The sequence below is a fragment of the Syngnathus acus genome, chromosome 16 (genome assembly GCF_901709675.1).
Source record: "Syngnathus acus chromosome 16, fSynAcu1.2, whole genome shotgun sequence".
NCBI lineage: Eukaryota > Metazoa > Chordata > Actinopteri > Syngnathiformes > Syngnathidae > Syngnathus > Syngnathus acus.
The window spans coordinates 12,271,673-12,298,359 of NC_051101.1; the positions used below are offsets into that span (position 1 = coordinate 12,271,673).

Here is a 26,687-nt window from a genome sequence, read left to right on the forward strand (position 1 = left end):
ATGACATCACCCTATTTATGAATGAAGGCATTTATTTACAGTTCAAGACAAGGCTGGGATGGGATGCAAGTCTAAAAGTCAGGTATGTAAGAGTAAAATGTGATTTCTTCTTGTTTTAAAATCTCTCAAAACAATGGACCTGAAGCGCCGTACGCATCCTCGACTAATCCTTTCATCGGTCGATTCTAACGTGATTTTGTCTTTAATCATCGCAAGTAATAAAATGAGACCAGAGCAGACGCCTTGATGGCACTGGCTCGGGGGGTGGAGCGCCCGAGGCCTGCCGCTTAACCCCGGACAAAATGTCACAGCGATCAATAACGTCCGTCGGTGCTCATTAGATCTGGACACAAAAGAAAATGACAGAAAGCAAAAGAAAAGATGCTGAAGGTGATGTATGTTGATTTATTTATTTATTTTTTAATTCTTGTGAGGAAGCCAACCCCTCTCGGGAAGGGAAAACTTCACCTCGGGTCATCCCTGTAGACTTTTAGGATCTTACATAACGAGGCTCAGGCAGGCTCCCGCATCTATTTTTAGACTCACAAGTGAAGTAGTAGTGAAGTGATAGAATTATGTATCCAGAGGTTGAATGGAGATCCAATTGCTCTTCTGGCCTCACAACACTTTTTCGCCTCCCAAGCTCATCTGCTTGGTGAGAAAGCCTCGAAGCAGCGATGTGAATCGACTGCAGAGTGCGCTTAAAAGTTGCCATGGCGACCGCTCGCTTTCCAGTGTATGAGATGCGGGCGCGCTTAATGATCCGTTCCCATTTAACTGCGTACTGAAGTGGTCTCCTCAACCCGGGGGCGGAGTCAGAAATCTTTCAGTGATATGTTCTGTTTAGTCTGTTGTGGTTTTAGAAGCGATGAATATTTGAACACAAACGGTGGCGCAACTAATGTAGACTTGTAATATGACTATACTCATAGTCATATATTATAACTAAAAATGACTAATATTCCAGCATATATTGTGTTTTTGCATTATTCCGATGATTCTTACACTTTCAATGCATTATTAAGAGGCCAAATAAATCCAATAAAGCAGTCCGTTCCATTCACTCGATGTGATTGAATGCATGAGCCAATCCAGAATGCATCTGTTGGAATCACACTGAGCATTTCTCCATGCTGTTGATGAAAAAGACGTTTTTCCCCACAGGTTGGCGCACTTGGCGGCTGTCGTCTTGAATGCTAACCGATGCTACGTTCGCGCTGACAGGAGAGAAAGGAAGAAAAATGCAGATAGAGGGGCGGGAAGAGTGATGATTCTGCTCTCTCTCTCTCTCTCTCTCTGGCGTGCGCTCCCTCTGTTTCTCGCTTGGAGGAAAACAAACAGCAACCCCCCCTGACATGAAGAGTGGGCTGCGGCAGTAGCACAGCCTCTCTTTTTCGACATCTTATTCAAAAATCCACTTTCATGGCTCAGCATCTAATGGAGCACTCAATAGATGGACCAGCGGATTGACGCCCCCTCTTCTAATTCAGAAAGACTCAACCTTGCTTCAACACATGCTGGCTCATTTGCTCGACCTCCCCCCCTCCCCTCCTCGCTCACATGCGACATTTAATTCAGAAATGCACACTCTTGCTTCAGCAGCCACTTCATCCATCTCTCTTATAACACGCTCGAGATCTAACGTCAGCATCCGCTGGATCTTCCACTGAATCTGTGTGTACATTGTTGACATCTGATTAAAAACAAAAAAAGCCTTAGAATATTGGAACGCCCACTGGATCTCGCTGGAACATCTCACAACATCGACCGTTTAGTCCAAGCACTCATCCTACACCGACTGGATCCTCCATTGGATCATTCAAAGTACACCGGATCACTTCTCCATCGGATCCCCTACTTGGTCACTGTCATGTCACATCAAAAAATCCCCAGCACCCACTGGATCACCTAGATCGCCTCTTCTAATTAAAAAAACTGGACTGGATCAGCACCTCCTCTCCTTCACCGCACTCAACATCTAATTACAAAGACTCTTGGCTCAGCACCCAACGGATCCCCCAGCGGATCGCCGCTGCCGCCTCCTCTTCTGCACACTCTCTAAATGACGAGCGCCTTCACTCCTCCTCTTCCTCGCCCACTTACTGGAGCGACCAGCGGATCTTCTGGACCCGGCGCTCGTCTGCTCCCTGGACTCTGTGGCAGGTGAGCGGCGGCATGTTGACCTCGTCTCGTGGTTTTATCGACGCATGCCTGTCGCAGTATGTGTGTGTGTGTATGTGTGTGAAGGCACTCTCCATCCTCCCGATGGATGCAGCACACTCAAGCGTGAGCAAACACGTGAGGATGCTGCTTCCCAACCATGCCTCGGAATGACGAGATATGGGGAATGGGCTTTCTGTGTGTTCTGCGTGTGTGCGACACCACACTTAATATTTCATTGATGCCGCTCGCAGGTTCACCGCACAAGCCGAGACGTAACGACGCGCAGACTTAGTTGCATGTCCCTGACGGATTGCGCATCATTTGGCCTCACAACATTTACGAGCAGGCGATTCATGCGGGCAGTGGTCTCATTTGGAATCCGGTGGGCTACTGGTGCCGTCATCATAGCAACAGCTCTGTCTGATGATGCCATTGGACGCAGCCCAGAATGCAGAAAAAACAAAACAATAACAATAAAACAGTCGTCTTGCACTTGTTGCGTCAGGCTAGGATTTTGCACGAATACCTAACGGCCACCTGTACTCGCTGGGGCTTTAATTCAATTCGGGTTTAATGAAATCACAACACAACGGAATTTTTCAAGGGCTTGTAATGTGACGAGAGAACACGCCTAAATGACCGAGCGTTTTTGGCTCAACCCTAGAATATTTTTCTCAATATTCTTCTACTCCTCTTAACCTTCTTTTTTCTTTTTTGTCCAAACAGCCCATCTCGTTCATTTGGATTAAGCGTGACCAAAATGCTGCTGGGTGAGGCCTGAGTACCATGACGAGCGGCCAGGACGTTTGGGTCACGTTGACCCCGGCAGAATTCGCCCTCTTGCAAGAATACACTCAATGTAAGCATCCTTCTCGTTATTAGTTTTTGCACATTCACAAGTTAGTCGAATCGAAGATTGTAAAATGAATTAAAAAAAAACGCGCAATACAATTGACGCCGCTCCTGTCACGTGACTTTTTTTCAATTTCCTCCCGTAATGACGTCGCTAATGATTTTGGCACCCAGATGGAAACGTTGAAGCGTTTAATGCGAGCGCTCCCAGTCATCCATCCATCATGCCGCCTTCACCGCGCCGTGCCAGCGGTTTACATTTCCCTCCAAAATGTTGACATGGTGTGGAAAATATGAGGCTGGCAGGGCAAGGACGCCTCGCGCTACCCACGTGTCATTCCGAACAAACTTTACTCGTGCTGTCAAAACCTCTTAAGGCACTGGTGAATTCATTAATTGCTAATTGGACGTACGGTTGATGAACAGTTAAATCGGATATGGATTTCGGGGCAAGGGTGCGAAAAAATGTCTAGTGATGATTCAAAAAGCAGATTTACTTTGAGAGAATCAGAACAGAGATTTGCATTGTTGTTTCAGCAGCTGCAGAAGGTTGTCGAATATTTTCTTCTTGTCAAGCGTGCGCATTTGATTCTGCACAAAAATGGCAGCCAACAATGCCTTAATGTGGCTAAAGTGCTGCTTTGCTGCAACACAACCGCTTTAAGAACATCTGCAGAATGTGACACACACACCCAGGCACACACGCACACGCTCCGCCATTAAGGATTGTGTTGCCATGGCATTCAGGAATGATGACAAGCGCTCCAGCGTTTGCCGATGAACAGCTTACATGAGATGTTCAATTCAACACACACACACACATCCACACATACTGAAGCGGTTTTCATGCATCTTTGATCTGTCGTCAGACTCGACCAAGAAACTGAAAGACGTGCTGCAGGAGTTCCATGGCGATGGTGTGCTGGCCAAATACAATCCAGAGGAGGTTTGTGCAAGTCATCGCTGATCAATCCAACACACATTATTATAGCTTATTGTTTCATAGTTGACAAATGATTTAAGTATCAATAAAAAAACAAGCGTCAATCTTTCTGCTCTCTCTTGACAGAAACAAGAAATCCTCAGCCAGGTGAGTTTAACTACCTTCTTTTCTGGCAACCCCTTTCTTGACATAATAACACCGCAGGCTGCAGGAATATGAATTGATCACATTTCAATGAGGAAAAAAAAAAAAGGTCATTTATTTTACTGTATGTTTCAGGAGATTGACTTTGAAGGCTTCAAGGTGTTCATGCAGACCTTCTTGGAGACCGAGCTGCCGCACGAGTTCTGCCAGCATCTTTTTTTGTCCTTTAGCAACAAGGACCATGCCAGCCCGTCCTCGTCTTCCGACAAGCCCAAAGTCGCTGGTAAGAGTTTACACTAACATCACTTAGGTTCTTTATAGCTTTTCTAAATACTTCACTAAACAATTTCTCACAAGGCTTTCACTCAAACTCCTTCATTTGTTTGGCTGTAACGATTACTGTAATTTCTGCTGAATAATACACATTAAAAAAAAGGGTCAAGCAATAAAAGCTAATACATTTTCACATTATACAAATCTAAAGGAATTCTTTGATTTTAATATTCAATTCCAAGTCTAATGTTATATTCATAAAATAAAAAGTTAAAAGTTCTAAATGCACAGTTGTGCTCCATTGATGTCAGGCCTCCCTACTAACATGACAGACTTCCCAGTTGCAGGTTTGACTTTTTGCTCCCCCCCCCCCCCTTCCTCGCTGCAGGACTCAAGCTGATCAAAAGCAACTCGACCCCACTGAGGACGAGCGCCCTACCCGGGCCGCAGAGCACGGTGCAGCTCAAAGACATCGTGTGCTACCTGTCGCTGCTGGAAGGAGGACGGCCAGAGGACAAACTGGAGTGTGAGTGCCGAGCGGTCCTTTTTTATAGCTCAAATCGTCTTTTCCGCTGACGCTTGATACTATGGCAATAGAGAAAAAAGCTAAAAATAGTCAGTCACCAAAGGTCCAACCGTTTCTGACATGGAATAAGGCTTTGTTTACACATGGCCCATGGAATATTGTACTTTTGCCACCCGAAAGGAAAGTATGATGTCATGGTGGTCCTCGAGCTTGGGTTATGAATAGATGAAAACACAGCACTTTTGAATTTGTTTTTATATTGTTTGTTGTTTTATTATTAAATTTGCCAAATGAGACCTTTATCTTTTCAATTTGGCGATCAGATAAATAAATTATAAAAAAAACAATTCTGACTGAAAGTCACAACTGTGTAGTATTATCAGATAGCGCTCTCTGCTGGTGAGTCTAAGAACTGCAGTTACTTCTGTTGCCTTTAATCACTGGATGCAAGTATTTCTTTTTTCCAATTACGTTCGACTTATAAACTCATACAATAACATGGAAAAAATACAATTTAAGTACAAAATATGAATCTACAAACTTTTCTTTTATCTAAGGTAGTTTATTATGATTATTCTAATTGACATTAGGAATTTACTTGTGAATCTTTTTCTATTTTCTTTGCCATTCTTTAGTTTGCTCGTAAACATTCTACATCACTTTCTGTGAAAGAAAGAAGCCGTTATCCGTTTGTTCTGGAGCATCTCATGATGTCAGCAGTCTCGGCTTCCGCAAGTCAGCTGCTATGATAATTGTGACTATCTCGTGCAACGTTAAAGAGCGATGAAAGCAGACGATGTTGATAAAGTTTTTTTTTCTTCCCCTTCTTCACAGTTATGTTTCGTCTCTATGATACAGACGGAAACGGCTCTCTGGACAGCTCGGTAAGTATTTGTCTTCATTCTAGTTCATCTTTTTTTTAATGTACTGCGTTCTCTTTACATAGCACATTGATTGTTATCATTCTCCCAAAACGTTATGAAAAATGAAACAATATTTCAGTTTCTCACATTCAAGCCATTGATGGACCATTTTAAATATCAGTGGTACACATTTGTGAATGAATAAAATGTGAAGAGCGAGGGTGGCAATTTTGTGTGACAACACCCTTGATGGGGTGAAATTGGAGGCTTGGTGAGACAACTTTGTATATCCTATCATTAGTGTCCCATTAATAGCTCTGGATCCTTTTATTATCTCTGATAGGACAAGCAAAACGGCAAAAACACCCACAAAAAACACACAGATGTCAATGAATTTTTGCTCCATAAATATTGCCTTGATGCTTTTCTAGAAAGTGCGTATCTCCCATTTAATGACACTCACCAAATTACGAAGTGACCCCGTGTTGAACTTTGTAATAATGTCAGCTGCTCTGCTTCTCCCTCGAAAGAAAACCACAAACACTGTAATTAAGCCACTGAGTTCTTCACGCCGCCTCCACTGACATTTCCAACCTGTTATTATGCGGCCCCCATCAGCCCATTATCAACAGCGGCTCACAAGGCCAGCTAAAGACTGTCTTTAAATATGGCGTATAAATATAAATGTGTGTGTGCGTTCACACAGGAGCTGGAGCACATCATCTCGCAGATGATGCACGTGGCCGAGTACCTGGAATGGGACGTGACAGAGCTCAAACCTGTAAGAGGTCAAACTTGAAATGTGTTTCTGAGCTCAAATGTAACTTTATTGATTTTTTTTTTTTTTTAGTAATGTTAGTTTCTCACAATATTCATATATACATTAAATATTAAAAATATGTCTTCATTTTGATCAGATTAGGTGACGTGAAGACTTACTCAATTTTCTAACCTTGTTTTGTCCTCGTACCAATTGTATGAAAAGATCCTCCAGGAAATGATGCAGGAGATCGACTATGACCACGATGGCACCGTGTCTCTGGAAGAGTGGATCCGAGGAGGGATGACCACCATCCCACTTCTGGTCCTGTTGGGTCTGGAGACTGTGAGTAGACACATTTGTTCTTAATTTATTTAGACTGTAAACTGTATTTAGACTGTAGACTGTTTAGAAATTAAAATTTGCAAATAGAAATCAAAACAAGGCGGAGCTTCATTATGTTATACGCAGATCCTGGCATTAAAAAAAAAAAATCTGTTAAAGGGGGGGCAACGCAAGATGGCTGCCCCCTGGCTTCAGGTACGAGTGTGCAGTTCCAATAGTATCCACTAGATGGAGCCATTCCACAAGATTCCATGGACGTTTTTTTTCTCTTCTCTTCAGTCAAACTTATTCTTCTTTTATCGAGTTGATGCCAAGAATGTTCTATGGACAAAAATGTCCCAGAAAACAAATCTAATTACAGTGAGATTGTCACTAAATTGCACTTTATGGCTGTTTTTCTTTCCCCCATAAATATATGTAGATCTATTTAATTGCACATCTATAAGGGAATAAAAGGACTCCGAAAGTAAACCCTCGCATGAAAATACTAAAAATTTATTTCTCTGTCAATTTGTAGTTTGTTGACATGATCTTAAACTGTCCAATGAAGAGCACCTACAAAGCAGAAGACATTTTAGAATCCCTTCCTGGTCCAATGGAACAGAAGGTGTCATAATAATAATAAAAAAAAAGTGGCAATGTTTATCTCCTCTGTGTATTTTCTGCAAGCGTAAACTTTATTGCATTTACGATAGCGGTAAAGCCAAAATAGGCTCAATGCTTATCAGATAAGTCTGCTACTTGAATTGTGCTAATGGTGTGTGTGCAGAATGTGAAAGATGACGGTCAACACGTGTGGCGTCTGAAGCACTTCAACAAGCCGGCCTACTGCAACCTTTGCCTCAACATGCTCATCGGCCTCGGCAAGCAGGGACTCTGCTGTTCATGTGAGTGGGTTGCAACACACACACACACACACACACACACACACACACAACCTGCCGCATTGCCATTATTAATAGGTGATCATTGTCTTGCTGCAATTGAAAAGAATTCATGCGCCAAAGCCACATTTTCAATCCACGTTTTTTGAATGACCTTTTCTTATTTTACTTGGCGGTGTTGGCGTGCACTGTTTAGTTACAGCCACCTCATTTCCATATATTCATAATAAGCACAGGTTATGTAAAACAGCCTCTTTTTTTTTTGCATACACACCTGCAGCACCGCCGCCACAGACAGAAGAAATAGAATGACTTTTTTAGAGCACTAATGTGAATATATTTAATATACAGGGTATCCCAAAAATTTCTTTTCACAGGCCAGTCTTATTTTTATTCTTCCTAGTATTCTTTTTTTTTTACCATAACCTGATGTATTGAACTCTAATGAAATGTGTCACTTAACTATATTGCAGATATTCACTTCAGAATTCCATGCACACTCTGAATGCTGTTGTTGTCTCTCCAGTCTGCAAGTACACGGTCCACGAGCGCTGCGTGGCCCGCGCGCCGCCCTCCTGCATCAAAACCTACGTCAAATCCAAGAAAAACACCGAGGTGCGTCCAATTGGAGTGCGGCGCACTCGTCGACGCGCTCGCGTTCTCCGAAAGCCCCGATGCTCTCTTATTGCCTGCTTGGAATTGCTAATTAGCGGCAACAACCGACTGATCCACAGACTTGTTTGCTTTTCCTTTAATTGTTTCCACGCTTCTTTTTCTTGTTTGTTTTTTCTTGATTCCAGGGTGTGTGTACTTTTGCCACCAGTATTTTTTTTTCTCTCAAGGTGTCACTCCCTCTACAGGTCATGCATCACTTCTGGGTGGAGGGGAACTGCCCCAACAAGTGTGACAAGTGCCACAAAACCATTAAGTGTTACCAGGGCCTAACTGGGCTGCATTGCGTGTGGTGTCAAATCACGGTGAGGACTCGATACAGTTGTACCTGGCAAAAACTAGGACCAGCAATGTCTGTCATTTTATTTATCGTCTCTGTCGAGTCATTAATTACCGATACTGTAATGAGTTTTGTTTACAAGGACCCCCCACCAATAAAAATAATAACGGTATGATGTCTCGCAGCTCCATAACAAGTGTGCCTCCCACGTGAAACCCGAGTGTGACTGTGGTCCTCTAAGGGATCACATCCTCCCGCCAAACTCCATCTGTCCCGTCGTCCTGGTGAGACCTTTTTTCTTTTTTCCTGGTCTGACATTTTATTCCTTCCACGTACGCCCTCCAAAAAAATTCTTTTTCAGGAAAGGCAGTCGACTCTTAGGAAGGACTCACGGTGCAGCCTGTCGAGTCGCGGAAAGGTCCAGAGAGCCAATTCTGTGACGGTGGACGGTCAAGGCCTGCAGGTGATGAACATCATCCGCAAGTGGACGTACACAATTTGTTGACTTTTGCGGCGTACGTGAGCGACTCCCTTATCCCGGCTCGTCCTGTCTACGATCCGCTCATACGATATCCGTCAGCCATTACGGCGTCCGTGGCGACTGCTCGTCTAGCAACGGCGGTGATGAATCGCATCCCGCGCCACATCCGTCTCTGCCCCTCGCCGGCTAACCAGCGTAATAATCAAGATTATTATTTATAATTACAGGAAGTAATGGATCACTCCGGGGCTGGACGGGGAGCTCGTTAATTCCCCCCTCGGCCTGCTGGGTTAGCAGACAAGGGAGAGTTAAGCACTTCATCTGTGTCACGAACGCAGGGGCGGGTGGGCGGCGGTTCGGGGTGGGGAGCGAGGTCTGACGGCGACAAAAGCCCCGCTCAAACAAGGGCCGGCGGATTAGAGCTTGTTTGGGTTGGCGCTTTGCGAGCTTGGGCCCGCGGCGCTTTCTGGGACTGGGAAGTGATTCCCCCGCGTCACGGCGGACCAAGCGGCTGCCAATTAACACGTGCTGACTAACGAGTATTGAGAGTGCAGTCAAACGTAGCGACGTAGAACCAATGTAAAAATAGTGAATGGTCAACCTAAACTTATCTTACAATATTGTGTTTCAAAATACCGAGATCAAAAGAACATTGATCCCAGTTTCTGAAATTTCTATGAATGAAGTTTGGTGTTGATATTTTAGGTGATGGCAATTTCTGGATGTCTATTTTTTTTAGTACGAGATTGAATTAAGGCGACCGTACCAAGGCCTAGCGAGGGGCGTGAGCAGTTTTCAGCTGGTGCAATGTAGCCGTGCGATGTGCCCGCTCAAACCGTTTGAGAGGATGCATCATGAAAGCCAATTCCCGCCAAGCATCCTGCAGTCTCCAAACACCCACGCTTTGTTTTGACATCTCCTGTTCAGATCACGACAATAGAGGGCACTCATCCGCTGCTGGTGTTTGTCAATCCAAAGAGCGGCGGCAAACAGGGAGAGAGGTGAGTACACAGTTTGAGTACACAGTTTGTTTCCACTAAAACACAGTCCACCTCCTTTATAGCCTCAAAAGACCTCGGTCGTTTCTTCTGCTTTGGTTTTTGACGTATCAAACATTTCTTAGGTCAATCTGAATTCATTTGTTCTAAAAAAATAGTCTTGTTTGTTAAAAGAGATTGGGGTGATGCTGGGAATGTCCCATGCTCCTCCCACACACAATTTAGTCTGAGTTAGTCGTTTCAGGGCTACTGGAAATATTCAAAATCAACTTAAAATGGCTGTTATAAAAGGAATGTTTTTGTGGGTTTGCTCATAATAGATACGCCCACCAAATTTCATGTCTCGTTGTTGAGCTAATTTATGACGGTTTTGAGACAAAGCAATTTAAAGACGACTTTTGCAGTATCAAAAGCAAAGCGTGTCATCTTTTGGATGGCTTTCACCTCCTCCGTTGCTCGCGACCCCTTCCTCACCACCCGGGCCTTCTCTGTAACTCGGGGCTAATTGGGTTATTACTGAAACATCATCACTCGCTCCTTATTACGCCGGCCCCCCATTTGTTTAAATTATGAGATCAAAATATGACTTCAGTCAGTTGACATAATGAAATTGGAATTAAAATGAATTAGTCTTTCTAATGGCTTCTCCTCAAAGGGGTCTCAGGGTATGTCCCGCCCCGCCCCGCCGCCGGCCAGTCCGTCTCGCCGCGTCACACTCGCGAATTGCCTTTGGGCCTTATCGGGACGGAATACGAAAAGTCATGGCTACTGTGTGACAGTGATTTCATTTTTGGTCATGTGACACTCCAGGATCTACAGGAAGTTCCAGTACCTCTTAAACCCGAGGCAGGTGTACAACCTAGCTAAGAATGGACCCATTCCCGGGTAAGTACCGCAGCCATCGCCCCCTCCAAATGTTTTGAGAACATTTTCACTATTGGAAGAATCTCAACAAATTCCAGAATCTAATAGATGGAATCTTTCTTTGGATGTGTTGTCTTCTTCTCAAACACATTTCACCTCCAACATTGGAAAAGGCGGGACAGGAAAGCATTGCAGAGAGTTTAAATCTCATCCGCTTATCATTTTTTGTTTACAAATGCTGTGATATATTTTGCATTGCTCATGCATAATAAGCATCATTGCATGCGTGTCTTTGAGACGACATGTGATCCCGCATTCAGATGAGCAACTAGACCAGTATGACGTTTCCAGACGGCGACCGTCTGTGATTAAGGCCTTGAATGTTTGATTTCCACGCGGCGGGTTCCCCGTCTTGGCCTTCGGCATCTGGCGTCGGCGGCGCTGTCGTGCCGCCGCGTTGTTTGGCTTTGATTAGCCGAGCCTCAGCGACTTTATCAGGAATAAAAGCGTTACGGCACACGGCACGTGCAAAAGGGATGCCGCTTCATCGCCTGCGTCTTCCATTCCGAAATCTGAATTTTGCCAGTGACCTCGAGCTGCTACATCCTGGTTAATATTTTCTCCGGCGCATTAGCGGAGTGGACACTGCTGGCCGCGCGCACACCCTGCTGCTGTCAATTAGCTCCCCGGCTAACGCAATAAGCGCAAATGAAGTGTTTGCTTCTTGCTCTTTAAATGGGCCCAAAGTTGCCTTTCATGTGCGCGGCCGTCTGTTTGCCTCTTTAATGCGGTTTGACCGTCCCGGACGGGGTGTAATTGAGCGAGTCATTTAGCCGCCATGCAGGCCTTCATTCAGTTACGTCTTTGTTATTGTGAAGGAACGGAAGACGTCCAACTGAACATTGGACGTTGTGATCCGATTAGGCCCGCACCAGGCAGCAGATGAGTGATCGGCAATTTTATTATTATTATTAGAAGGGGCGCAGTGGCGTGGTGAGCACTCGTCAAAGGTTTTGATATACGGCTAAATGACAATGATTCCCTTTTGAAATGCCTACAAATGTCAGGACTTAACAGGCAATTATTTTACTTTGCTTAAAATATATTCCTGAAAACTACAACAGCCTATTTCACACTCTGGCTTTCTTTGGATTCTGTTTTTATACTGAGAAACTTTTGAGATTACTTTATCACCTCTTCTTTCACAGTCAAGCTCAGTGCTGCCCAGCATGTTGTGGCAGGGAATGGTACTACACGTATCCAAATTTGCACTTGCCTGAAAAAAGAGTTTTTTAAATGTGCGATTCAGCAGCGGTGCATATAATAAAGAAATAATAAATAGTAGCGGTTCCCTGGCCTTGGTGGAGGTCATTCAAGAAATTATTTGACCGTGTACTATATTGCCACCGAAAAAGTTCTGCTCGTCCCTCGCAGGTTGAATTTCTTCCGAGACGTCCCCGATTTCCGGGTGCTGGCGTGCGGAGGGGACGGCACGGTGGGCTGGATCCTGGACTTTATAGGTACAGAACCCATTCACTGCTTCCAGTGATTAAATAGGTGCAATTTACGCCCCTCTTGACAACATACTCAAGCTTAAACACTCAATTTCTTTTTTTTTTTTCGGGGGCGTAGGGTGATGTATTTTTTTATCACTGTTCCGTGCTCACATCAATGTTGACTAGAAGCAGAAAACACTTGATGGTGTGTATGTAAACACTTTCATTACACGCAAGCGTGTGTGGTCAGGGGTGGTAAAATGGGATGATGGAACAACATATTAGTCATCATTTGAACCATTTGAAAGAACATAGAAAGAAGACAAAAGAATCAACCCGCTCGTCTTTATTTGGCCGCGACTACGTCTTGACTTGTACGGCCAGCGAAGGGAAAAAAATTGCCTCAATTATTTTATCAATCAAAACAAGAGTGAGGCAATAAGAGGGAACGGCTGTTGGACAAAACGTGCCTCTAGAAATAGACCGCCGGGCTGTTTACGTTAAGTAGCACCAGAGCAGTACTCAAAATTGATTTTTCCATTTCGCTGTGATTGGTTGCCAGAGTCGTGACTTTATTTCTCTTTTTTTTTGTCAGACAAGGCCAACTTGGACCGGAACCCGCCCGTCTGTGTACTTCCGCTTGGCACAGGAAATGACCTGGCCCGATGTCTGCGCTGGGGAGGAGGTACTGAAAAAAAATCTTAACCTCAAAGTTTAACCTAAAACTTCAACTCTGTGACCTTTCACTTTGGAAGGCTACGAGGGCGAGAGCCTGCTCAAGATCCTACGTGACATCGAAAACAGCAGCGAGGTCATGCTGGACCGCTGGAAGATTGACGTCACGGCCACCGACAAGGACGAGCGAGGCGATCCGGTGCCGTACAGCATCGTCAACAACTACTTCTCCATCGGAGTGGTGAGTCACACACTTTGACGCAAAGGCCTCAAAGACCAAAAACATTTTTTAGCACTCTTAACACTCCATGGTTCCTTTCCAAAACAAATACTGTTTGCACATAATGACACTGATGTCGGTCATTACGGATGAATGTCAGCGAGGAAATCTAGTCATTGACATTTGCCAGGTGGCAGTGTAGCGCTGACGCACGTAATGAGTAGCCAAACAAAAAAGTCTTAAGAAGCCGAGACTGAAAAGACACACGCATTTTGGGGTCATTTAGGGTCACATAAGCCAGCTAGCAAATTTGAACCATGTACACAATATTAGATGGATAGTTCCCAGATTCAAACCAAGAAACATCTATCAGTAGAATGCTAAAAAATAACACGAATTATTTACGCATGTACAAGCTTTGTGGCTCCTCTTGTCAATTTTTAAATTGCGCAGCATCAGCCAGCATGCGTGATGATAACAAATGAAGTTGTTTGTAAGGGATTAAGAAGACTTTGAGCTCTCTATAGATTTGAGTGTCATATATTTTCTGACACATTGTTTTTTTTTTTGGTGTGCTACCGTAAAGATTACGCGACAAGTCAAGCTAATAATTACCTCAGAGATTATGCTGATGAAAAGTAGATTGTTTCTATAATGACACGGCTCAAATCAAAAGATCAGCAATCGCCACCGCTAACCACGTAGCATCATCGCTCTGAGGAAAGGTTGCGAGAAGTTGAAGGACATTTTTTGTATCCACACAAAAAATCTGGCCGATTTTTTTATATATATATATGTACACTATGCCATTTCTATTCCGATTAAAAGAACCAATTTTCTCCCCAGATTCAACATGACACGCAATGATTTCAATCAAAGCCGAGAGACAGAACTAATCAGGGCGTGCTCTTCGCTAGCATAATGCAGTCAGTCGGCCTAATGACCGCGCCACAATCCTGTCGGCCGACATTACTCTTCCCACATGAAAGGCACATGAAAGTCCGCTCCTAATTGGACTAAACCTTGAGCTATGGGAGGACATTACACATGTCCCGCTTTAATTCGCCTGCCAAATGTTTAACATTGGTCATTATTTCAGGGCGATGTAGCAGGTGACTGTAAAGAGTCAGAATTTTTTTTTCCAAGTTGCCGAGGTGAAGCTTTTTGGTGTTGCTTGTCAACGCCTCAAGCCAAAGGGGAGATAACTAACCAGCTAACTAACTCCCTCCCGGCTCGCCGCTCTTGTCCTGTTTTGTAAGAGAATCAAGTTCCTTCAGATACATCCATCATCTCACCTCTCCGTCTGCTGCGTCCGTGGGGAATCAGCCAAAACACTTTTGGTCTTTTTGAGGAGACATCCAGAAGAAGAAAAAGATGAGCCATTGATTTTTTTTCTTTTTTTTTTCTCTTCCTCTTTTGGCTCCTGCTAAGTTTGTGCACTAGCAGGGGGTCCTCCTTGTGTTTCAATAGTGCCACTCAAAAAGGGGGTGGATCAAAATACATTGTTGGAAGGGAGGAGGCGAAGGACATGATGGAGGAAAGGGAGGGTTGAGAGGAGCACCCCCCCCCCCCCAAAAAAAAAGTTTGCGCCAACTCGCTTTCCGTATTGCTCTAAATTGTTATCGAGCCAGACAACTTTGCTGAGTTCAGCCTCTTTTTCTTCAAAGGCCTTGCCAGCATTTTGTGGCCGACACTTAGAAGTGCGAATTAAAGGAAATGTCACTTGATTACTTTAAGCTTCGCCGCACCAGCTTTGCTCCATCTTATTATTATTTTACATGAAACACCTTATCCGAAAAACAAGCTTTATCAACTGCATTTATTTTTTTTCTCCAACAAGTAAAATTTCTAATCAACTTCCTCCTCAAAGTTTATTTTCTTAAGCGGTCCGAGCAGACGGCGCGGTGTTAATACGCCGCTCGCGCTTCTCTAACATACGCTGTTTAAAAAAAGCCTCTTTTGGTAAAACTCACACTTTTTCCCCGCCTCTAGTCTCCGGCTTCTCTCCGGGAGGCCGTGAAAGCGGGTGAGAGGACGGTCAAGAGTGACAGAGGAGGAGAGGTGGATGATAAGTGGAAAAAAGGGAGGACGCTTTCCACGCTGGCTGCAAGCTCCCGGAGCTGTGATTATCGGCGACGCGCGTTTGCTTAATTAGCCGCTAGCTCGACGGCGGAGCCTCCGTCATCAGGCCTCTCCTGTCAATAGCGCTCCACCTCTCCTCACACGGCGGCGTAAGCGCACGTCACGTGGCGCTCTGTTAATGAGCTCCGAGTTGCCTTAAATATCGTAATGAGGAAAGACTCGATCACACCATTTGCTACAGTAAGCCGACGATTCGCCGCGCTCGTTTCCATTTTCATTTTAGCGCTGAAATTGCTTCATATTATTTGTTTGTATAAATAAAGTGTTCTAACGAAACACTTCAATTCCTCTTTGCAGGACGCCTCGATCGCACATCGTTTTCACGTGATGAGGGAGAAGCACCCGGAGAAATTTAACAGCAGGTTGGTCACACTCTTTTTTTCCCAAATTTCCAAATTCACACTCCTGAACATTTTTGCAATTTCACCTTCACTGTTCTTAAACATTCAAACCATTCTAGCGTCAAGGTGTACTGAAGTCAAGGATGAGAAAGTTCTTTGTCTTTCATTATCAGATTATAAATATGAAAAAAAAGTCTGGGCCAATGACATGAATGGTCTCCACCACAGGTGATAATAGGAAAAAAAAAGGTTTCCACTATGTGGTGTCGCAGGGGAGGGGTGTGTAATTTTGAGTGTAATTAACCCAGTGGCTCATCACGTGTGGTTTCCCCCCCTCCCTACCTCCCCGGTGACCCGCCGTGTAGCGTCTCCACCGATGACGAATGGACGCTCCTCATATTTAGCCTTTGTGATGAGCTGCAGGAGACGTGTTCACCTTTGGCGCACGGACAAATGTGGCATCTCCAGTATGTTTCCATCAATATTTAACGTCTTGCCCATACGTCTCCACTAGCGCCGGGGAGTCATCCAGGCCCTAATTGAATTGGCTTGGCTAGTTTGACATGGCGGATCAGTCAGAGCGATGACACGCCGCCTCCTAATAATCCCATTTGTGCTCGTTAGCATATGTTAGCCTGCTCCTGGTGCGCCATTTAGCCACGCCACGTCCTCCTGGCGCTCATTCTTCAGAGATGTGAAGATGCTGCTGGCCCAGCTGGTGTTTTTTATGTTTGGTCTTTGTTGTTGACTGTATTCGGAGATACATTTTTGGCAAAATGATGAGTTTATGAGTCGTAGAAAAACTCCAATAGCGCATTTTGTGCCTGTTGCTACGTGAATTTCGACTTTTCACCCCGCCCCCTCCTCTTTGATAAGTTGCGATACTTCCAATGGTCACGAGCCCCGTGAACAAATCCAACAAAAATCTCTGCTACCCTGTGAAACTATCAGCATGCATTATTGAAGTGGCAAGGATAGTGTGTAATAGAGAGATCCTAAAGCCATTCGCCCGTGTGAATTATTAACGGGATTCAAATAACAGACAGAATCATTTTCTTAAAATACCTCAATCATTTTTCACCGAGGATTCGTAAAATGGTGTGGAAACAACACGGATGCGCCGCTTCGGAGTTCTGTACACGCTGCGTTGATTACATGGAGGAAATGAAAATTCCGTTCAAAAATATAACAGCTGACAAAATTTGGGCTTTGATACTTTTTGTAAAGACCGCTATGATAAAGCAAAAAATACAGCAACAAACAAAATAATAATCAATTAAATTAAATTAGAAAATGGATGGATGGATAAATTAAAATAAATTAATATTTATATAATTATAAAACAATATAATTTAAAAAACACATGAACACATTTACATGCATTTTAATGTGCAGTAATTTGCATGCTTTGTCTGTGATTTGACCTTATACAGAAACTGAATATTTAATCACCTTTAACTGCCAAGCAACATTGGGACAATTGCCTTAATTATGAACGGAGGAGATTTTCTTGATGGAATGTCGGGGTCTCGCGACTCCCCCTCCCCCCTCTCCCTTGACTCCTCGCGTCCTATCCATCTTGTGTATTTGCACCTTGGGGTGATTACCAGGGCGAAGGTGTGAAGATTTGACACTCGGCAGATAGATTCATTTACTGCCACTGCCGGACCTGGAGGTGATAATGAGGTCGAGGATTAAAAGCAGACAATCAGCCGGCCCGTGACCAAGACTGGGCCTCCTCCTCCTCCTCCTCCCACCCACGCCGGTACTCCTCGACTGACTTTTTCAAAATATAACCTTCCTCCCACCGTCATCCGACATTTTTTGCTGATCCTTAATGTAATTACGCGCTAATCTGTGACTCGGAGGGGAAAAGGAAGGATGGCGGGAAAATAAAGACACGGCACGGTTTGTAAAGTTTAGACCTCTGGGCTTTTCGGTGTGTCGTTATGAATTAATCAACGCTGCGTTTCTGCGCCGTTGTTTAACTTTAGTGCTCCTCCGGTCTATCAAAAAAAATATGGTGATACGTTTTTTGCGATATGCGTTTTTCCGGGGATAAGCGCTGTGGTTTCGTTTAAGTTTACTGGCTCAGTGAATCAGCCTGATTTTTTTTTTTGTAACTTTAAATCTGCTGTGAGATTACGACCAAACCAAAATGGCTGATTTCCTGTTCAATTCCCAACATGAGTCCTTGAGACCAATTTTTTTTTTTTTTCCCTGTTATAATCGAAATGTCCACCCCCCCTTGTGTGCTGATTGTGGAACCTGGTGGCTGGGGCAAACTTTTCCTAACTGTCCACAAAATCCTCCATGCCAATGCGTTTATCCTATTTGGTGTTTTGGAACTGAGCGGTTTCTTTTCAACCTGGTCTAATAAGCACTTTTCTAGCAGCCAATTTTCAGTTTTCTCCCCCTGGCAACCCGTTGTTATGTGACTGTGGCTCATATTGTTAATGTTTTTTTTGGGGGGTTAACACCTTCTGGCCACTAAAAGCAACATGGCAGGTGTTGACAGAATTTCCAAGGTGTCACAGGGTTACAACTCTGGTGGTGGGAGAGATTCAGAACTAAAAACCTGCCAACTTTTCTGATTACATGTACATTCACCAACTTCTTGTTTGTTGTTTGAATGTTGTGGCCATACAAAAAAAAACAACAGAGATCAGGAGAAAAGATTTTCAGATCACATTAGTTAGCGCTTGAACCAAAATAACATGATGCTGCTAGCGTGCGAAATTTAGTTACTATCAAACTACGCTAAAGTAACAAAATTTCCAGATTCAAGTTGCTAGTTCCCCCAAAACTGTGAAGCGGACGTACTAACCACTTGTTCACCCTGCTGTCTGCCACATTTAAAAAAAAAAGCAGATTTCTTCCCGTTGTGTTGCTTAAGTGTCGATCTTTACCAGAGCCTTGATGTCCCCTTGATATTTGGGCTTCTATTTAAGGTCCTTAGACATCTAACGGTCTCGGTGTGCCCCTCCCGGGACGCCCCACACTCTCGGGGTCCCCCACGGGCCCCCCAGGCCCCAGCTGTGTTGTGTAACCATCCCGAGTTAACCTTTCCGGAAGGCGCAGGGAAGCCCGGGCATGCGGCGCTCTTTAGCATAATGAGCCGTGTTCATCAAAGCGCCGCCATGTGCTGGATTGGGCTACACCACAATGTGTGTGTGTGAATGTGTGTGTTGAGAACCAACCAGTGTTATAAATTACACACACACACACTCGGACCTCATTTGAGGTTGAAATCGTTTATGCGACCAAAGTGTCATCTATAATTAATGACCGCTTGTGTGTAATTTAGAGATATCTCACCTGTGGCCCCTGTCCCACAGCTCGGTGGGAGCGCACACACACACACACACACACACACAAACACACACACACTCGTTTAACCTTTCTTGTGAAGCCACTTAAGTTGTCCTCAACCAAGCACGGATCAAAGCCCGTTCAGTCGGTTTGTTGCGTTCATGACACATCCGTTATCCTTAACTTCACTCTGCCATATAGAGAAAACATGATTATTATTATTATTTTTTAATACAGCGTTTTAAACCTTCAAGAAATTGATATTTTAACACAAACAGTGAAGCAACACATGTAAACAGACAAAATAATACTCACTGGTACAAAAATGTTCTACAGAATTCTGAAACCATTGTAAAAAAAAAAAAAAAGTAAACTCTCAGCTCAAGGCACCATCATATAAATCTTAGTCCATGGGGTATTCTTGCTTTTAAAACAAAAATACATGTTTGTTGTTCCCTAATGCGGCTCTGGTCGTTTCTCAAAGTGGCAAGCGGACGCGGGAGAGCGCTACAGGCGGCAGGGCGCTAAAACACCACGGCGACGCATTGATGCGGCACGCAAAGAGTTGGTTATGTCAATGCGATATTTATCACCTCTGATCAAGAAGAAATTAGTGCTCGAATAAGGTCATAGATCACTGTGGGTTAGATTAAGTGTCAGCGCTGGAGAAAATCAATGGAGGCCGTGTTGTGTTAAGTGCGTCCAGTGTAAAGTGCACGGAACGGGACTTTGGCCTCAGGGCAGCGACGCCACGCCGAGCTCAAATAAAAGCGTTGTGATGACACAGCAGTGATAGGATAGACGAGGTTTTGGGATTTAGGCTTAAATTCCGAGATCATGCTAAGAAAGACAATTTTTAGATTTCAACGATTTTCCGTCGATCTGCTTTAAAAATTCAGCCATTTTTAAAACATTTTTCATTTACTTATTATTTGCTTCATTGGCAGCTTTGACTTCAACGGCTGACTTCATCATCGCGTGACCAACCCGAGCAGCTATCAGCATACGCTTTGCATCGATACACTGCCACAGGTCCAATCTTGCTTTTGAGCTTTCATTATTTGAGCGGCGTTGCTTTCGCCTCCTCATCTCACCCACAGGAAGCATCATTAAGTTTGCATGACGTCCCGTGGCGATGCGGCAGCTTTGAGGGAATGGGTGCCTCGCGTTACCTTTGTCTCTCAAAACAGGAATAAACAATGAAATGAAGATTTTCCAATTTATTTATCAGGATTATTTGATTCTTATTTTCTATCGATAGACTTTTTTCATATCTCCAGGTTGCGGCTCATCTTATTTTTTTCACTTGCACCTGCTAGCCACGTGCCTCATTTGCCCCACAAATCAGCAACCATCTCTTCTGAATACACTGTCCTGATTTGTTTACGTGCCAACGCGCACGGTCCTGCGGTTTGAGTCTTCCGCCTTCCCTCTCTTGCCACGATAAATCAGCTGAGAGTCGCCCTACCTTGCAAGTAGACTAAATGAAAGCCCATCTATAAAGTGGCTAAATGGTCCTGACAAAAGTCCTAATGAGGGAATCAATAATTCAGTGATTGTTCCTCTGCTTATACTAATACATCCCCCTCATTCTTTACTGTATTCACACCTGTGTGTCAGCATCGTCGTTGTTGTTTTTTGTCTTTCACACTGGGAGATAAATGGCATTCCGCTCTTTGCCGTCCATCTCTTGGAAAGATGAAAACTCTTCTGTGAAATTAGAATTCTTCCGTATTGATCGGAGGCTCGGAATGTCGGAAAGTGGAGTCCCGCAAGGGTCGATGTTCGGACCTCTGGTTTTTAAAACCAAATTTCAGGGTGGTCTTGCAAATTGGTCAATGAATAGACTGAAATTACAAATTATAAAATGTTTTCTTAGCCCTGTGATATAATTTATGCTAAAAGTTTATAGACGGATGGTTGGGTCATTGATCGTCAGTCTTAGCAATGGAGGCCGGGGGGGTGCCAGCCTCCCCCCCCCCTCCAGTCTTAAGTTAATTGCAAGATGCACACAGATGACCTTCTTTCACCACCTAACTGACGCTAATGGCAGCCACCGATGTTCCACGTGCTGCCTCTTGACGCCAGCTTAACTCCATACCTCAATATATGACAAACGGACGCAACATTTATTCCGTGGAGGTTAATGATCCGCCGATAACACGATTGTATTTCCTTTCTAGTGTTTAGGAAATCCCTTTTCACAACAGATGCTTTGGCTTGTCACAAGAGTGTTGTCTTGCCCTTCTTTTCTCTCCCAGAACAAAGAACAAGCTGTGGTACTTTGAGTTCGGCACTTCAGAAACCTTCTCGGCCACGTGCAAGAAGTTACACGACTTCCTGGAGGTTGAGGTGAGTCCGTAATTATGCCGCATGTCTTCCGGTTCGACCTCAGTGCTGCCGGGGCATGTTGTGGCACAATGCGGTACTACACCAAAGTCGCAATTTGCATTTGATTGTGTAGAATCTAGAAAAAAAAATGAAAATATCGCAAAGTTGCCTACATAGCAGGGGAAAACTGTGTAAGATAACAGGTGACCATCTTGTTTTCCATAAATAGCCCAGAATTGCGCTAATTTCACTCCTGTGAAAATATGGACGTGAAGAGTGCTTCCCACTAGACTTGGATTGTGCGCAAAGGTAATTAGCCCTGCACAACCCCCGCCGAGTGTGATACCAAATGTTAATGAAGATACACTTCATCTTTTTCCACCGCTTTGAAAAGTGCCTTATTAATTAGGACGAGAAAAGTACGGGAGCTTGATAAAGATGGACTTTATTCAAATTCAAAAGTATCAGAACTGCGAGGAAGACGTGTTGCAACAACACCTCACCTCCATCTTGACGATAATTCAATTTCTCGCTCCAAGTGCGACGGCGTGACCCTGGACCTGAGCTCCGTCTCCTTAGAGGGCATCGCCATCCTCAACATACCCAGCATGCACGGCGGCTCCAACCTGTGGGGCGAAAGCAAAAAGAGAAGGGGTCACCGTAAGGCGGCCAAGAAGGGCCTGGACAGGAGGACGCCTTTGACCGACCCCAAGGAGCTCATGTTTGCAGTTCAAGGTGAGAGACGGGAGAAACATTCAACACCAAACTCGGGACCCCGAAACTTTTCAACGAGCGCATGAATATTTCACGGGTGACAAGGTGAATCACAGCTAGCGGCTTTTGTTTGCGACACGCAGGTAAAACCGTGTCACTATTTGGAACTGTCACTTGCGTATTAATGGCCTGCGAAGACAGCGGAGGACACGCTCGGTTAATAGGAGCGGACTCCCCCGACTCCATTTACGTCAAAAGGACGGCCGTCATCGGGAATGGCCCAAAAAAGAAAAGTCCAACGTGGCTACCTGCTAAAAGTGGAGGAAGACCGTTGATGATTTTCCAAAACAAACCGCTTGCAAGACTCAACAAAAACAAGCAGGTTAATTCAGTTTGTTTCTAAATCTGCTGTTTGATTGCGTAACAAAAAATTCAATTAAGAATATCAATGTTAGCATGCTCAAAAATTAGTTTTTCATCAAATTGATAATCAAAACAATAACAGAAAAAAATGGAAGTTTACGAACATCATGGACCAATCAGTCAAAAGCTACACGTTGTTACAGACCCAACACGCCCCCCCAAAAGATCCATTTAGTGGTAAACACACACGAGTGTATTAGCCAGAGGGGGCGTAGTCGAGCACGACACATGGATCAAACTGGTGGCAGGTTTTTGTGTGCGTGTGCGTGCGTGTGCATGGTTGTGTAGCTGACCTTTCTGGAGCTGTTAAATCATCCTGCTGGTGACGCCAGGAGACAAGCCCCTCAGGTGGAAGGGAATGGCTGCAGAGTGAATTATTTACAATGGGAGTGAGTTTTTTTTCCCCCCACTGTGGGTGGGGTGTGTTGTTTGGGGACTGATGCCCCATGACAAGCCCCCTTGCGACGCGCTCATTGGACGACAGGTCGCCGCAGAAATCCCGACATTTCGCTGTAGTCGGACTTGACGGCTCTGCTGCTTGAGGAAGTTTAGAGCTTCTTTTGTCTGACGTTAAGCGAAGGACATAGTTAAAAAAAATCTCAGTCCCAAAGCGAACTGTTCTATTTCGTTCCACGGCAGTCTGCTTAGGCAGCAAGTGAAAAATTGAGCTGTCACTGTCATTAGATTTCCATGGCAACCCATTTAGGCAGCAAACTATGACTTCACACTGAATCTTTGTTGCCCGGGGCTAAAAAAAAAAAAATGGACCCCTGCCCGTGGCGACACAGTGCACGTCACCTGTGTTAAAGCGTTTGCACTCGGGTGAGAAAACGGGGGAGGGGGGGTGGGCGATGTCATCCATGTATGTACACACAGTGTGACCCTGAAAAGCAGCTCACTCACAGCCCCAGATAGAGAGCGACGCCTGTCCGTCACCACGGTGACACGGGAAAGCCGACGCGACAGGTTGGGAGCAGCCAGTCCTCACCCTCGCACGCATTCAACCAGACTTAAAAAAAAAAAAAAAGACTGAATTTCAATTAATGCGAACGCGCTCCCGACCGGGAAGGCGGCGGCTCCTTAATTCGAGGAGGAAAGCGTCGGAGGCTGAAGCAGATGGGGCCCCCGCGTGACACCCAGCCTCCAACAGGGCCAAAATCAATACACATCAGTGCAAATTAATAATGATATGATCACAAGATTGCCTGGCATTGCCGGCGCAATCTAATTAATTGACGCGCTGCTGTTCTTAACGCGCCGTTTACGTGTCTCAGATGCAGATGTCGGCGAGTTCTTTTGTTCTTTCCCACCTGACTTTCTTCACCATGTTCTCCAAACACGTGCGGAACTCAGATCTGAATTGAATTCACAATAGTCCCGCACGTTTGTGTTTCCAGACCTGTCCGATCAGCTGCTGGAGGTGGTCGGCCTCGAGGGGGCCATGGAGATGGGTCAGATCTACACGGGTCTGAAGAGCGCCGGAAGACGCCTGGCGCAGTGCTCCTCCGTCACCATCAGGTTTGCCCTACTTTCCGTTTTGTGAAATGACGCCATTGAAGGCAAATAACTAAATGTTCACCATTTTAATCACGTGATTCCTTTGAATCGTCTCCTGCAGAACCAGTAAATCCCTTCCCATGCAGATTGATGGTGAACCTTGGATGCAGACTCCATGCACCGTAAGTTTTCACTCTTATGTAGTTGGCACGGACCTCCGCCAAGGTCAATCGGGGCAATGACGAGAAAAACTATTGGCTGCCACCATCTCGTGCTTAAATCGTTGCTTTCCAACTTTATACCTGGTTGAAAAATACATTCAAGTAAATCATATTCGGATGACAGGTTATTTCTGCTATCCATGTTATGAAAGTGAAAGAATAATTAAGATCCATTAGTGCAATCACACGCGAAAAGCACGTAACAACTGGCAACCTGTTCATCAAAGCGAAAAAGAAACATGTCAGACGTGGCTCAGATATGCAAATGCTCTGACAGACGCTCGTCAATATGTTTATTCATGCGGCGCCATTTGCATACTTGTTGTTAATAATTAGCGGGGGTAACATCCCATTTGGACCGTGATGTTTTTCTTCCAGCGTTTAAACAACACACGAAGAAGAAGCCGCTGTGCAAATTGTCACGGCGCCGCTTGAAGGGCCCTCGTTTGGTCACGCCGCGCCTCGTCGGGCTGCGGCCGGGCGCCGCGTATGGAAATGGCTGCCGCGCTTCAGCGTGAGAGGGCCGTCCTAATTAAAGACAAAACAAGCTCAAAGTAGGCGAGATGTTTCATTGTGACAAAGTGCAGCCACTTTGAGGGAGGGAGGAAACACTTGTGGTGTGCGGAGACAGGTGTGAACAAATTACGGTCGATCATGTACGGTTCCGAGAAGAAGAAAAAAAAAAACGCGGACCCTTCAGAAAGACAAAGGTGATCTCGTTTTGATCTGCGAAAAGTAAGCCGACAAAACTATTCCGCTGGGTAAAACGGAATGAAACCTTCTTTCCAGATCGAGATCATCCACAAGAACCAAGCGCCCATGCTGATGGGTCCTCAGCAGAGTCGAAGCTTCTTCTCCTCGCTGGTGAGGAGAAGGCGGGCCGAGAGCAATGACTGATCCCTGGAATTGCTTCACAGGTTCTCCAAGTTCTCGTCACAAAATTTAGCCCAGCCTCTCTGGGACCGGTTAGGAGGTGCGTGGGGCTCGCGTGCTTGCCTGCTTGATAGCCCAGCGTGCCGTAGCAAAACTTAGGTTCTGCCAGGTGGGTCTCGGAGCGCTGTTTAGATCCACGAGTCTGTTTTTGTTTTTAAATATTGATTATTTATTTAATTGTCGCTTTTGGGTTATGGCGGACAAATGTGTTTTGTCATGAGGCCTCTGCACATGTGTTTTTACTGTGGTACTTTGACACACCTTAGCAGTTTTTCAAGTTAGGAGCCACGGCTCGGTCGATATTTGTATGCTTTGTGCTGTCTGCCGGAAGTTGATTTGAGATTCACTGGCGGAGCTAGGATTTATTTTCCTTGGTGGAGGTCTTCCGAAAATATTCCCTACGGTAGACATCTGGAAATTTCCAGAAAGATCGGAAAATACCAAAAAGTCAATTGACTGGCTGGCATCTGGGGGTTGAAGCATATTTCAGGGGGGCCCCTGCGGACCCCCCTCTAGCTTCGGTAGTGGAATAATATTCAGATAGGGTGGGGGGGGGGGACAAAATAATGGCGGAATTAACTCATTCACTACCAGCTGTTGCCCAAACAGAGTTGCCCATATTGCCAGCTCTTTCGGACTATTTTGATTGTTCTTTCAAAACCCATCAAAAAAGATTGTTCTCTGCTGTCATAAGCATCAAACCAAAAAAAAAAAAAGTCATTAATTTCATTGGGGACCATTTATTTGCCAAAAAAAAAAAACGAGTAAATTTAGTTACAAGCTGGCTCACTGAACGGATAAAACTTTGAAGCCAAGGTAACACTGGATTAAATTGTGATTATTTATTCTTATTTATTTTTCTGCACTTCAGATGTGAATTTTTTTCTCGGCATTTGTTGGTCACCTTGCACGTGTTACCTTTTCCTGTTCATGGCTCACTCTTGCCATTTGTCATTGATAGTTCTGGAAAAAAAAATAAAAATACATGCATGGCACTTCTTTTACAGGAATGGACGGCTTTAAGCAGATACTCGTGTTTTATTTGAGTGGATAAATCCGCTCAAATGATTTTGTGGTGCAGACAGTCCAATAAGAAGGTAACATGCCTTAATTGATTTTTCTTCAGTGATTTTTGTTCAGTTCGTTCACGCACAACAAAAACAAAACACAAAATAAGTATTGAATAGGACTGTAATTAACGGGACAGATGGTTCAGTTCACATTGCGTACAGTAAGGCAACTCAGTGCTTTACTTTTGTATAAATAGAAACACATTTTATAACATTCAAAAATGTAACATACAAAACTGTGAGCTGTAAAAAAAAAAAAAAAAA

General features: G+C 44.5%; 1 protein-coding gene across 3 annotated transcripts; it reads left to right on the plus strand.

Moving 5' to 3' along the window:
- Positions 1-163: 163 nt before the first annotated feature.
- Positions 164-26,687, plus strand: dgkb (diacylglycerol kinase, beta). 3 transcript variants are annotated; one of them, XM_037275088.1, is made up of 26 exons: positions 164-390; positions 1,165-2,163; positions 2,890-3,022; positions 3,885-3,961; positions 4,085-4,105; positions 4,238-4,385; positions 4,764-4,901; positions 5,736-5,785; positions 6,471-6,545; positions 6,750-6,869; positions 7,639-7,756; positions 8,280-8,368; positions 8,614-8,730; positions 8,891-8,989; positions 9,067-9,168; positions 10,114-10,187; positions 10,995-11,069; positions 12,483-12,568; positions 13,140-13,229; positions 13,300-13,460; positions 15,879-15,943; positions 21,496-21,586; positions 22,105-22,300; positions 24,100-24,220; positions 24,321-24,381; positions 25,210-25,833. In XM_037275088.1, the coding sequence occupies exons 3-26, from the start codon at positions 2,950-2,952 to the stop codon at positions 25,315-25,317; spliced, it is 2,355 nt and encodes a 784-aa protein (XP_037130983.1). In that variant the 5' UTR covers positions 164-390; positions 1,165-2,163; positions 2,890-2,949; the 3' UTR covers positions 25,318-25,833. The 3 variants fall into 3 exon arrangements, 2 of the variants coding, with proteins under 2 accessions (XP_037130983.1, XP_037130982.1); XR_005100760.1 differs by lacking the exon at positions 164-390 and adding an exon at positions 26,361-26,687 and having other exon boundaries at positions 1,106-2,163; positions 25,210-25,393; XM_037275087.1 differs by lacking the exon at positions 164-390 and having other exon boundaries at positions 1,107-2,163.